General features: G+C 48.6%; 1 protein-coding gene across 7 annotated transcripts in view; it reads right to left on the reverse strand.

Moving 5' to 3' along the window:
- Positions 1-13,777, reverse strand: part of Mtmr14 (myotubularin related protein 14) — a 42,768-nt gene that overhangs the window by 12,284 nt on the left and 16,707 nt on the right. For 5 of the 7 annotated variants that reach the window (XM_032905959.1, XM_032905957.1, XM_032905962.1 and 2 more), the window contains 8 exons: positions 13,432-13,554; positions 12,117-12,190; positions 7,813-7,883; positions 7,216-7,290; positions 3,115-3,181; positions 2,569-2,654; positions 2,246-2,322; positions 1,969-2,005 (listed from right to left, as the gene is read on the reverse strand). In XM_032905959.1, coding sequence (XP_032761850.1) covers positions 1,969-2,005; positions 2,246-2,322; positions 2,569-2,654; positions 3,115-3,181; positions 7,216-7,290; positions 7,813-7,883; positions 12,117-12,190; positions 13,432-13,554 — 610 coding nt within the window. The remainder of the gene's footprint in view (positions 1-1,968; positions 2,006-2,245; positions 2,323-2,568; positions 2,655-3,114; positions 3,182-7,215; positions 7,291-7,812; positions 7,884-12,116; positions 12,191-13,431; positions 13,555-13,777) is intronic. The other 2 variants (XM_032905958.1, XM_032905963.1) reach the window with 2 other exon arrangements.

Raw genomic sequence — 13,777 nt, forward strand, 5'->3', positions numbered from 1 at the left:
GCAGAAGAGTGCTGCTGGCTGCTCTGCTTAACACCTCTTTTGGGGAATGACTTTCGTTGGGGACTCTGTTTATGACTGATGTGGGTCATACAGAGGGCTCAGCAGGGCTGGGCAGGTGCCCATAGGCTGGGGTAGGGAAAATGTAATTTGCTTCTTTTCTGGGAACACAGAGGTCCAATGTAGAGTCTTCAAACCTTCAACACACATATTCTCAACTTTTACAATGAAAATAACTGCAGTTCCCACTTCCATCTAAGATCCCAGGGAGAGCTTCTGACAGGCAAGGGCAGCTGGGAGGGATTAATGGATAAGGTAGGACAGAAGAGGAAGGCATTCCATGGGGAGGGTGCACCAGATATTGAGTCAGAACTGGGGGTAGGGCAGCCATGGTTGGGCTGAGCCTGCTATGCTCTGGAACTGTAAGGCCTAGGTCTTCACTGTGAAGTGGGTACGGACAGGAGACAGACTCTTGCAGCAAACCCATCAGCAAATCCCAGCGAGTGCCCTAGTCCAGTGGCCTCTAGAAACATACCAGAGACTTTTATTTAGCCTGCACAATATACCAGGCTATATACCACCCAGGGATCCCATAATGTACAACCCATGAGACTCAGGGAAACACCCATACATTCCCAAAGGGCCCTGTAAGATCCCCCCCGCCCCCCCCCAAAAAAAGGCAGAGGGTTGCTCAGATCTGGTCAGTAGGAAAGGCTGCATTACATAAAATGACACAGGTGTTTCACCAGATTCTTGAGCCTTTTAATGTGCTAATGTATCCTGGGAATCTCAAAGATAGAAGACAGGATAAAGAGGCCCTTACCAGCGGTTTTTAGCTTGCTATATTACAGAGGTGTCTGTAGTCTGGAGGGAAAAGCCCCACGGCCCTCCATTCCTAGAGACCCGTATGCATACACTGAGAGACTTGAAGGGTGGGACTCAGAGCCCAGTCAGTCAGCCTCATTTTTGCCCTTATTCTCTGAAGGGAGCATCTGGCTTGCTCTGGGGGAGGAGGGAGATTCGAGTAGAGGACAGAATGTCCTAAAGCACCAGCAAAATCTCCAAAGAGGCTACAGAGAGGCCTTCCGCCCAGATTTCAATGCCAAAGGCTCTGCCTCTGGCAGAGTTCATGAGGCCTCTGAGGAGCAGGCTTATGAGCTCTGCAGACACATAAGTGCTCAGAGAGATTTGGAAGGGAGATGAGCAGCTGGGCACAAGCAACAAAAGAAAGCTAGAGATAAGACGCCCAAGAAGGAAGCAAACTCGGGAGTGGAAGGGAAAGAAGGAAGGATGCTTCTGGACATCGGGGGTGGGTGGAGACAGCCAACACTGTCCGATAGGCATCTGTATCTCTCAGTGAGACACCAGGAGACTCAAGGTGAAACATGCTGTTCAAGGTCACCTAGGCAGTAAGCAGGACCAGGAGACACTCGAGCCAAACTTCAGATCTGACGCTGGGGGAACTACAAACAGGCAAAGATGTGGAAAGGGCAGACAGGATAGAGGAGGCAAGGCAGAGGAATCTGATCACACTGAGACGGAGAGACGAGGAGGACCTGGAGGAGCCTGCAGGTGAGAAGCAGGCAGAAGCCTGGGTGTACAGACCACCTTGGAAAAGGGAAGGGACTCCGAGTGTAGCAGGATTGAAGACAGAAGCACTCCATGTTTCAGCTCTGAGCATGGAGTCATGGAAACCAACTTCTACACTGGTTCCCCAGCCAAGTGCAGAAAGAAAATTAGCCTAAAATGATCATAGTAGCTGTGGCCAGAACTTTCTCTGTGGTAAAAGGGAGACTGAGGTCCACACAGGGGGCTCTGCGCTCTAGCTTTTTTCCCACCACATGGCCTGAGGGAAGAGCATGGTAAGCTCATCCAAGTATCCTGGGTTGAGAAACTGCCTTCACAGCGTGGCAACCAGAATGAATGTCCTTCTATGTTAAGGTGTGGTACATGTCTATGAGGGGTACTTACCTCCTCTCCTTTGCTGAGCCGATCTACCAACATGTGTCTGAAAAAGAGCATCGAGAAGGTCAAAGCACAACACAGGGCTGAGGGAGATGTGACCCACAGACAGACCAAGTCTTTGGCACCGGTGCATCACATGAATCCTGCCAATACCTTTGATCCTTTCCAAAGGGAGCCAACTTGTTTTTTACCCCTAGCTATTTTCTTATCTCTGTTCCTCATAAGAAAAGCTAATACACCATGTACACACAACCTCAAAGGCCAGTGTTCCTTGAAGACTTACCCAAAGAGGAACCAGTCATAGGCCACAGTCAGGTAGAGGATCTCAGCAGGCTTCAGGGATGTGTGAATTAGCCCATCCTAGGAGAGATAAAGAGCAGCAAGGTCAGAAAGCTGCCTTCCTAGTACAGGCCAGGGGCAAACCACACCATAGACATGCCCACCCTTACCCTACCCCACCCCGAATCAAGAACAGGTTTAAACATGACACTTGCTGAATGTACCCTCACACCAAAGTCTCTCTGTCTTGGAGACAATTAAGACACCAAAGGGTAGAGCCTAACAGGGTCTCTGTATGCTCCCTGACCCCAGCTCACTCATACTCACAGCCCACAAGGAAAGGCGTAGAAGAGAGATGAAGAGGGGGGTCCGATCCCAGCCTGAGATACAGTGTACCAGCAGCCCGTGGTCATCTGTTGTGGAACAGGAACACCAAATGAGAACCAGACAGAGTTCTCCTGAAAACCCTGTCTGAGAAAGGCCTGCAGCCAGGTGCAAATGAGGCCTCCAGGCCAGCTCAGTGTCCTCCTTCCCCCGGGGACCTGTCCAGAGTTATTCCCTAATCTCATCCTGGAGCATCTGGAGCATCTAGACAGTGGGAGCATCTGCCTTGGTTTCTAGCATCTCTTTAGTGTGCACATAAGAATGCATAGGCCAAGGTCAGAGAACAAATGGTGGAAATTTTTTCTCTTCCACCTGGGCAGAGTCTATACCCAATTCACTGAGCTTGTGCAGCAAGTGTTTTCAAGCTCTCAGCATCCTCCAGGTAGGAATCCAGCCCAGAAAGTCTCTTTGGTTTGGGAGATTCACTGAGAGGTGATCCCACCTTCCCAGTCAGCACCTTGCAGGCTTGGGATGCTGGGAGAGACTCACCGTCTCTGTTCATGATGAAAAGCAGCAGTTTCAGGTAGTTCTGTGTTTGTTGCACCAGGTCCCAACTCTGTTGGGCAAAACAGGAAAGGGATCGAGTAATAAATATGACCAGGAATGGACATTATAAATACTACCTCACACCATCACCCCCAAATAGCAAAAACCACAAAAAAAAAAAAAAACAAAAAAAAAAAAAAAAAAAAAACAAAAAAAAACCAAACCACTGTCTGTGCATAGTGACATGTGCTGTGACCTCAGCACTCACTTAGGAGGTAAGAGGAACACAAGTTTGGCTACAAAGTATGGAAAGTACCAAAACAAACAGGAAGGCCAGCTAGGGTGTGGTCAGTGGTAGAGCACATGCTTTGCATTTAAGAAATGCTGGGTTCTGTCCTAGTACCGAAAATCTAACTAAAATGCTGCCAGGTGTGATGGTTTGCCCTTGTACTCCCAGCGTTTAGGAGGCCCAGGAAGGAGGATCAGTAAAATTCAAGACCACCCTCAGCTACACTAGCCTGGGTATGAGACACTACTTCAAACTAACAAATGGTGCCAAGCATGACATGTTGGGCGGCAATTCTATAAAGCTCTCAATCTTAAGCTCCAGGCCTCCAACCCCAGATACCTTGAGACTCATTCCTCAGTTCCAGAAGTTCTCCTTGCACCCATCTCCCCACGCCCTCCCTTACTCAGTGCTTTGAGAGTGAGGAAGAAAAGTCTTCAGCAGGCGCTCTCAAGCAACCATAAGCCAGTTGCTTCTCAGTCCAGGGGCCCCAGGGTGAATACTGCTTCAAACGGTCAGTCACGTTAAGGGTCATTCCTTCATCCGCACCACACGATGCGCAACACAAATATAAACCTCAATCACCCTTACACTCGAGGACTTGCCCTAACTGCTGTTCACTGCATGTTATTCTTTTGTCACCAGTGTTTAACATGTGTGTGTGTAAGACACACCCCTGGGGTTGGAGAGCACTGGTTACGAGCACTAGCTGCTCTTACAGAGGATCAGGGTTCAATTTCCTGCACCCCAATCTGTAACTGCAGTTCTGAGGTGGCTCAAGGGAATCTCATATGTTCTGGCCTCCTTGCACACTTGTGGCATTGCACAAAAGTGGTGCAGAGACATGCATGCAGGCAATTAGCCATATGCATTTAACAACAATGTAATTGTTGTAACGCTATATTACATGAAGTGCTCCTGCCCTGGCTTGTAAGTGAAGGTCAAAGGAGCCACTTTTGGGGTCGGTCCTTTCCTTCCACACCTCTGCATGGGTTCAGGGGATCAAATTCAGGTTGTCAGGCATGGCAACCACCATCTTTACCCACTGGACCATCTGTCTGCAGCCTTTGCCTTTTTTAGCGATTGTCTTATTAGCATAGGTTAGTCTCAAACTCATGTTCTTTTGGCTTCTGCCTCCTTAGTGGTGGGATTATACATATGTACCACCACGCCCAGCACTACACTTACTCTTTTGATGAATAATGTACACAGTATATTTTTTTAAATAAAAGGTTCACTGGGTGGGAGTCAGGCAATACGCACAGGCTGCCAAGAATCTGTTTAAGCTGAGTGAGAGGGCAGACCAGGCACTATGGAGCAGCCCACTCTCAATCTAAATTCCATGGAGGGGTCTGACCCAGTTCTGCAGAGCCGTTTTCCCTTGCTAGGGACAGCCTCTGCTCTCTTAGGACACAACTGCCTATCAGCGGTCGGGGCTGTGCAGAGAGGGTGGTGCATACCAGTGAGAGAGCACCTCCCTCGGGGGGGGGGGAAAGGAACACGGCACCTGTAATTGCAATGGTTTTCCCAGGAATTTAAAGCAGACTCATTTACCTGACCCTCCCACGCCCCCAGAGAGTTCTGACCCACTTTCAGCAGCTCCAGAGACCTGCTGCAGCATTGTGCTAATAAAGCTATTACCAGCATGAGGGTCTCTTTACGCATCTGGCTCAACATGTAAGACACACTATTGCCAAGAGATTTCCTCTGAGCTGGGATTCTACAGAGTGAGGATAGCAGCCATAGAGCAGGAAGCCTCGGGTTAGGCTTGCTGTGAAGATAGCAGCAGCAAGGGGAGGGCAGGAACCAAGGTGGAGGGCTCTGCAGAGTGACAAGCAGTACAGATCTAAAGGAGACCTGGAAGACACAGCATGTCCCCAGGGCAGGGCCCAGGTATCTGAGGGGAGGCCCGCACTGGGGAGGCCGGCCCAAAGCCACACAAGGTGAGCTGAGGGTGAGTGTGGTACCACCCGACTCTAAGATTTACAGGAGACGAACAATAGTTAAGATCACTCTGAGGTATAGCACTAGAGAATCTGGGACCCTAAAGCTAATTAACATGCACAGAGGACAGGGTGCACTCCTGGCTGAAGATGACATGAGGAGACTCAGTGAGACCAACTGGCTTGACTGCTTCGTTCCATCCTGCCTCCATCATGTTCCTGAGTCATATCAGTGCCCATTCTCTGAAAACAGCTAGCCAGCGGCCTGCTTCTCACGAACATGAAGGCCCTCCGGCATGCCTGCTCAGAGAACACTTGCACTCAGGGATCCTAATGAAGCCTAGGATAGGGCTGCTAAGTCTCACTTCTGGGGAAAGGGAACGTCTGCTCAAGGCCAGAAGAGCCCAACTGCAGCAGCTCCTACTACTCAGCGAGTCCTTCCTTACGCCCTTCCCAGAGGAGACTGCCTTACCGGGTCTAGCACACTCAGCCCCTCCTGTCACCCGAGGTGAGTAGGTCATCAAATCTAACTGGCACCTGCATAAGGAAAACAACTGGCTCCAGAGAGAACACAGGGGCAGCTTAGGGGAGAGGCTCTGCATACCACAAACTGAGGAGCTTGCAGGCTCTCCTGGTCATTTCATCTGTGAAGCCATAGCCCAGGCTGCAGGACTCCATAAGATACTCCAGATGCCAATGAATAGGACCAGATGTCTTTTCCTCTCTAATGGTCCTCTTACAGAAACACTTGTGCAGGGGGACACTGACATTTCCCTCCTGCATGTACTACTCAGTTGCCTGAGCATCTAAGCTGTGATAAGATAAACTCATGCTGGAGAGTTGGCATGGTGGGTAAAGGCACTTGTCACCAAGCTTGATGGCCTGAGTTCAATTGAGACAGGGTCTTCTAAGTTGCTCAGCTGGTCTCAAACTTGCAATGATTCTCCTGAGTAAGTGATGACAGGCATGTGCTCCAATGCCTACCTTTCTGTGTGGGGACGTGAGGAGGAGAGACACAAGCTGTGGGCCCTCATGGAACTCACAGAGCAGATCATTAGACCTGAGACTAGAACTCAGTGGAAAATTCCAGGATAGACACACCCAGGGGGTTAATGGGAAGGTAGATCCAGGCATCCAATCATCGGGGATGGGAAGAGGAGGCAAATCAGGAAAATCTTCCTGAAGTGGACACAGAGCCAAATCCTGAAGGGCAAAGTGTCAGACAGACAGGAGGAAGCTGAGAAGAGGGCAGCCAGGCAACAGAATAGGACTTGGGAAAGGTGGCAGAAGAGCTACTTGTCCTGTCTGAGGCAAGTGGCAAGCAGCAAGGGAGACTCCCAGCAGCTGTCAGCTTGTGACAGTTAAACAGTGTGGAGAGCCAGCTCCATCTTTAAGGTTTCTGCAGTCAAATGAGGTCATGCAGCTCTGCACTTCTCCTAAGAGAACACATTAAAGGGAAAATGAAGAGTGGCTGAGCCCAGATGTGGAAAGACAGACTTGGAGAGGTCCTCGGAAGAGATCCCTCTGGTGGCCGAAGATCACTGCCTAACCGTCAGAAGACTAACTCTCCAGGTCAAAAGCAAGCAAGGAGTGTTCTGTGTGGCGGTGTACACCTTTAAGATCTTTGAATTCAAGGCTGGCCTGATGGTCTACACAAAGAGTTCCAGGTCAACTAGGGCTATACAGTGAGACCTGGTCTGGAAAGAAAAAAAGAGCATTTGCAAAGAGACAATTCAATAGACAAAGAGTTCCTCTTTGTCTGTGCTGGGGGATGTCAGAGCACCACAGCATTTGCACAAGGGTCTCAAAGGCCAGGAATAAGAGCCCCTGGGTCACACCATCTCCTTTCTACTGCCTGCATGACCAGGCCCTCACCTGATACTGGCTCCAGTCAATATTCAGAGATTGAGTCAGGAAGTCGGGGATGTTCAATGGGGCATCGACGTAGTCCTAAGGACAAAATGACACTGAGATGTAATTGAGCAGATACACTTGTAGCAACAACAGGTCCTAGTCTGAAGCTGGAACAGCCCTCCATAGTGCTTGGGGTACTCTGGAATAGCTTAAAAATGGCTGCAGGAGGGGTTGGGAATTTAGCTCAGTGGTAGAGCGCTTGCCTAGCAAGCGCAAGGCCCTGGGTTCGGTCCCCAGCTCCGGAAAAAAAAAAAAAAAATGGTTGAAGGAAGTTTATCTGTCAGAAACTGAAGTGTCTGAAGCTGCAAGAGAGGTTCCCTGTGCACAATCTGCTACCTGAAAAAACAATGCTGCTTCCAGGCAGCCATGAAAACTAGGGGGAGGAAAGGGTGTGCTGTGAGACATTTACACAATGCTGCTTCCTATGCAAGCAGCAGAGGAAGAAATAGACTAATTCAGGCAATAACAAAGAGAAGGGAAGTATTCTCCCTGGGAGGATGACTAGCTCTTTGTGGTCTCCTGTTACAAAGAAACATAGTTGAATATAGTCACTCATACCTGCTTCCAGTTAAATATGAGCCCTTCTGCCATGTAATCCCGATCTTTATATTCCTTGAAGAATTCACAGCCTGGAAAAGAAGAAAAGTTACAGCATTTCCTGTTCTGGTCAAAGAAGCTCTGGAGACAGCCCTAGATGCAAAGAACTCACACCCAGCCTTCTAAACTGGTGGCCTTGAGCAGCTGAGGCTGACTGGAAGAGTGAGATCGACAGCCAGAGCAAGCTCTTGGCATCACTTTATTTCTAGCTATTCAAGGTCCCAGTTGTTCCCAACACTGTGTTCCCTGGTTACTAGTGATGTTTCTCTCACTGCAGGTCCCTTTTTATCCTACAAGCCCAGTCATAGTGGGAGTCCACTGTCTTGCAGACACGGAGACATCATCTTTGAAGATGTGTGCAGCAGTCTTTCAGAGAGAACTGCACATCCTCGTTCCAGAGATATGGACTGCACCTGCAAGCTAACAAGTGCTCAGTTGACATCACCATCACAAACGTAAAGGTACTTTCTCCATTATTCAAACTCCCAAGAAACTCTACCAGGAGAGGCCTTGGCAACACAGGGAGAAACTGGGCAGGGAAGAGGCTTTGGAAGCAAGCCCAACTTCAAAGTTCAGTTTTACCTACACCCGTTGACTGGGATTAAGTTAGCGAATGTCATAGAGCCCCACATTTCCTACTTGTAGGATGGCTGCTTTAGGCTGAAATGCAGTAATACATGTAAGGCAGTACAGTCACTTGCACAGCTGCTCAGGTACCTGTGACATTCAAATGACAACACATAACTGACATCACATCAATCTTGTGCCAACTTCTTGGCTTAGTCAACTAGCTTTTGGTTTTACAGAGACAGGGTCTATGTAGCCCAGGCTAACCTGGAACTGGCTATGCAGACTATGCTGGCCTTGAACTCACTGAGATCCATACCAGCGTCTGCCTACTGAGTGCACCAGCATTCCAGACTTTGTCAATTCTTGCTCGGCAAGCAGCACCCAGCCGCTTTGGTTAGAGATGAGGCTTGCCCCTGGGCTACAGCCTGCCTTTGTCAGATGAACACACCCACTTTGCTAGTAGATGCCCCTGTGGCATCAAGTCCCAGGGTAGGGAAGGTACCCGAGGAACAACGTAGAGTGACTTTTGAGTTCCTCAGCTAATGCTTGTGCTGACCCCAGCAGGCACGTGGCTGTGGCGACACAAAGTCCAGAGAGATTCTAGAAGGTAGCAACTTCTTAATTCTGTGAGCGGCCAGAAGCTGAGTTCCCAGGGACGTCCCATAGCTTGCCTCAGGGCAAAAAACGCCTTCTGAGGACAGGAAGTGGGGTCCTAGCCCATGTGCTCAACTTGGCTTTCATTTCACATACTAATGCCCAAGGCTCGAAACAGACTAAGAAGTTAGGAGATGGTCTTCAGCCTATTCTAGGGACCTTACCAGGAGAAAGAGCAGCTGTAACTATCAGAGGCTTTGAGGCTTGTGAGCCTGGGCTAAGAGGAGACCCCAATTATCTCTAAGGGCACTGTGAAATTCTCCGCTTTTCTCAACCCTGCCTGCTAGAGCAACCCCACAAGACCCAATCTGAGTCACAACTAAGCCCATGATGTACACACTATGATGTACACACTATGATGTACACACTATGATGTACACACTATGATGTACACACTGTTTTTGTGAGGAACAGACAGGCACGGCACCAGGCAATTCCAGATCACATTATTACAGTAAGCTCCTGCACCCACTAGTGAGGGAACAAGCAGGGACAGCAACACTCCACTCCAAAGGAAACGAGTCAGTCGTGTGCGGTAGAGTTTGGCCCCATCTATTCTGCTGCTGTGAAGGAAGAGCTGGGAGCACCGCCCATTTCCAATATAAGCTATCCTCAGTCCCCTGTGAGCCCTGAACTACTTATAGAACTCAAGTGACAGTCCCTAAAGGCCAAAGGTATCATGACCTTCAATAACAGCATTTCACTTCGTAAGTGACGCAGGCATGAAGAGGAAGTCAAGAACACACGCGTGTTAACTAAAGGTGGTGCTTCTGTCCCTTTCCTCTTCACAGCTGTGTCTGGCTTGTTTTCATTTTGGCTTGTCCTCTGTATCCTCCACTCAACATCACCAGACGAACGAAGCACATAAGTTTGATGGAAATTCAGGTCAACTTATAAAAAATTTATTTTAGTTATAAGAGTACACTGTTGCTATCATCAGACACACCAGCAGAGGGCATCAGATCCCATTACAGATGGTTGTGAGCCACCATGTTGTTGCTGGGTACTGAACTCAGGACCTCTGGAAGAGCAATCAGTGGTCTTAACCACTGAGCTATCTCTCCAGCCCCCAGATCATTTTTTTTCATGCCGTCATTTCTGTTCAGTTTTAGTAAGTACTTTTCCCTCTACATAACTGGGAATTATCAACTAGATAATTGTGTATCCTGCTCTTTACCTCATGTTAAGACAATCTCACCATGTAGTCCTGGACGTCCTGGACTGCACTACACAGATTAGACTTGACTTTACAGTGACTATCTCTGTCTCCCAAGTACTGGGATTATAGTTGTTTGTACCATGTGTTCCAACTCACTGTATTGAGCATTATTCTCTAGGACTATGGAATATTTTGCTCTATCAAAGGAAGTACCGCATTTACTTTTTAAAAAACCTTTTCCCTATTAACTTATTCACTTATAGCCAATGGCAGCCTCTCCTCTCCTCCCAGTCCCCCTTTCTACTGACCCCCCTCCTATACCCCATTTACTTAATTCTTATTCTTAATGAACCTATGCCTCTCATTTTGCTATTACAGGCAGACATCACACTAAGTATCTTCAGCCCTAAGCCAGATGGACTGTGATTCAATGACAGGTTATTAGGGAAATAAAGTGTGTTAACATTTGAGGAATCTGTAGTTGAGTTGGCAAACTACAACCGAAGACACCCTGCACAACAGCTATTGGAAGGAAGCACTGGGGCTGACACTACTTTTCCTAGCCATGCCCTTTTTGGAACTCAGATATAAACAAGGATGTCTGTCTCTCAGGGGGCACATTTATCACAGAGTAGCTGAGGCTGTGGTTTCCTAGTAGCCTCTCCCACAGAGCCACTGATGGCTCTAGCACAGAACGCCAAGGGCATCAAGGGAAGATTGGATGTTTCTGAACAAGAACCTTTGCCTCAGTGTGCAGCCGGCATTGTCAAGCCCAGTGGTATCTTCATAACCTACATCAACCCAAAGTTGCTCTTGGGCAAGAGAAGGTTTCACGAGCCTTTCTTCCCACAAACTCTTCATAAGAACCATAACTTACAGAGCCTAATAGGGCTGGGTCTCTCCCTTTATTCTAAAACGGGTGTCATTATCCCACGGTATAAAGGAGGGAAGTGACTCTCACAAAGGTTAAGGGGCTTATTACAGCAAGGCCAGGGTTATACCCAGCCTACAGGGCACCAAACACATTGTGGCAGAAAAGTGTGTCTGAGACAGACACTGTGAGGACCGTCAAGGGTGGGTCTGAAGGCCATCTCCTGTTTGAGGAGAACAAACAAGGAACTTGCTGGACCTTACACAGCTCTGTGAGAGGCTATTGCAGCCTGCTACTGGCTACATGTTTCTAAGGCTAGGATGGAAAGCCCGAGTCCAGACTGAGGGACGTGTCAGTGCTGAACAGAGGTTTTGAGGTGAAGGCATTCTTGCTATAATCCATGAAGCCTGGTACTCATGTTGAGTGAGCAGGGACAGTGGGGGACCAGTGACACACAGCTCCAGTTTCCAGTGTGAGAACACAACTTGGCCACAAAGAGATGCAAAGTGGTGTTGTAGACCCCAGAATGCCCTGCAATCTAGGGAGGTTACTGTATAACTCATGACAGAGCACTGGTTTTCTGTCTGGGGTGACAGCTCTAGACACACATGAGAAGGCACGAACATGGCCAGAGCAGCGTGAATGATGGCTGGCAGAGCAGACATGTCACTTCCTCATATGTGCAAAGGTCATGTGGCTATGCAAGGTTTAGTCTTCATGAGAAACCCCGGAGTTAAACTTTTCCAAATACCAACTGCTACCTGAAGGGACCTGAAGCTCAGAGGACAAGTAATGGTTTTCAAGGTTGTGGCTCATGAGTGCCAAGATCAGATCCCTTCTCTGACTACCACCACTCCCTAGATTAGAAAATAAAAGACTCTGCAGGGTCCTCGTCGGACCCTCAATCATGACTTCTGTGATGTGGGGCCCAGATGTCCATGCTGCCTGATACAGCTCCTCCCAGAGCGTTCCCAGGAGGCATGTGCACCAAGTTTGTCCCTGGTTTCCTACCTGGATATGGAATAGAGAGGAGAGTGAAGTTTGCATAGCGCTGGGCTTTGTCCACCTTCTCAGAGGAGGTTACACTGCAAGACAGGAACATGTGTTATGGTATCCCCACACACACACACACACCCACACACACACACACACACACTCTCTCTCTCTCTCTCTCTCTCTCTCTCTCTCTCTCTCTCACGCACACACACACACACTCACTCTCACACACTTCTAAATGAGTGTTAAGATTTCTTTTTTTTTCTTTTTTTTTTTCGTTTTTTGGAGCTGGGGACCGAACCCAGGGCCTTGCACTTGCTACAAGCGCTCTACCACTGAGCTAAATCCCCAACCCCAAGATTTCTTAAAATGAAGTTTTTGCTAAAAAGCTGTCTATGAGACTTAGGATTGATACCCTCAGCAGCAAACAATTATGAGTTCTTCCCTGTCCCCATGTGAACAACTCAAATACTCGGTCTTTTTTCACTCTAACAAAACAGCAGGCCTCAACCAGTACCCAAGGGTGGGAGGATAACCTTCCATATCATCAGCTCCATGGAGGCATGAGGCACATCCACTCTTGGTCCTGAGGGTGGGACAGAGCCGGACAGTAGGAAGGACTTCTCTACCTCCAGAGGCCACTCCTAAACACGGGAACATGTCACTGAGAGCATTGCACAACTGTCGTCCCCGGATTCGGGAGGCTGAGCAGGGAGGATCCTCACAAATTCAGGGCTAGTGTGGGCTACATAGTGAGTTCAAGGCTGTATTTCAAGACGTATCTCAAAAAAACCAAACAAAAAACCAAAACAAAGTAAAAGTAAAACAAAAAGAAAAATAAAAAACAAAAACTCCCACAGGAAAAAAAGGGGGGTGGGGTGCCAAGGATAGCTCAGTTGGTCAAGTACTTGCTATACCAGCATGAGGACTTGAGTTCAGATCCCCAGCACCTATGTGAAAAACTGGCAGTGGCTGCAAACACTGCAATCACTGTGATGTGACAGCAGAGACAGGAGATCTCCTGGCTTTCTAGCCAACTGCTTAGCTGAGCCGGTGAGCTCCAGGTTTACTGAAAGACTGAGTCTTCAAAGCTCAGGTGGAGAGCGTCTGGGGAGGACACCTGATGCCAGCCTTTGGCTTCCATGTTCACATCACATGTGTATGAAGGACATCAGGACCTACTGCACAAGGCTGTTTCAAAATGCAGTGATGCTGCACAGACAGCCCTCACACAAGCCCACCGAGGCCAGGGTGGCCATGCACTGTGGCCAGCCCTGCACATTGTGAACACAAAGCCTGAGTCTGCTCCTTGCCAGTGCCCTGTACTCACTTCATGCCAAACTTCACCTTCTTGTTCTCCACCATCAGGTCACAGATGTACTTGACTGACAGGTACTGAAGCAGCTTGATATCATAGCCTCTCACCTTATCGAAAAGGTGCGTGTCACCACTTCTGAAATAAATAGCCAGAGAAAGAGGTTGAGGCCAGGTTGACTCAGAGAAGCATGGGGTAGGGAGCTATTTTAGGAAGTATGGAGGAAAACCTGTGTTCGATTCTTCAGAAGTCAGGGGTTAGGGGGGAGGGAAGGTGACTTTCCAAGAGATTATCCCTATCTTGGGACACGTTTCAAAGAAGAGCAATTTGCAGCCAGAGTGGGAAAGAGCTTTCTGCACTG

The sequence above is a fragment of the Rattus rattus genome, chromosome 6, assembly GCF_011064425.1.
Source record: "Rattus rattus isolate New Zealand chromosome 6, Rrattus_CSIRO_v1, whole genome shotgun sequence".
Taxonomy (NCBI): domain Eukaryota; kingdom Metazoa; phylum Chordata; class Mammalia; order Rodentia; family Muridae; genus Rattus; species Rattus rattus.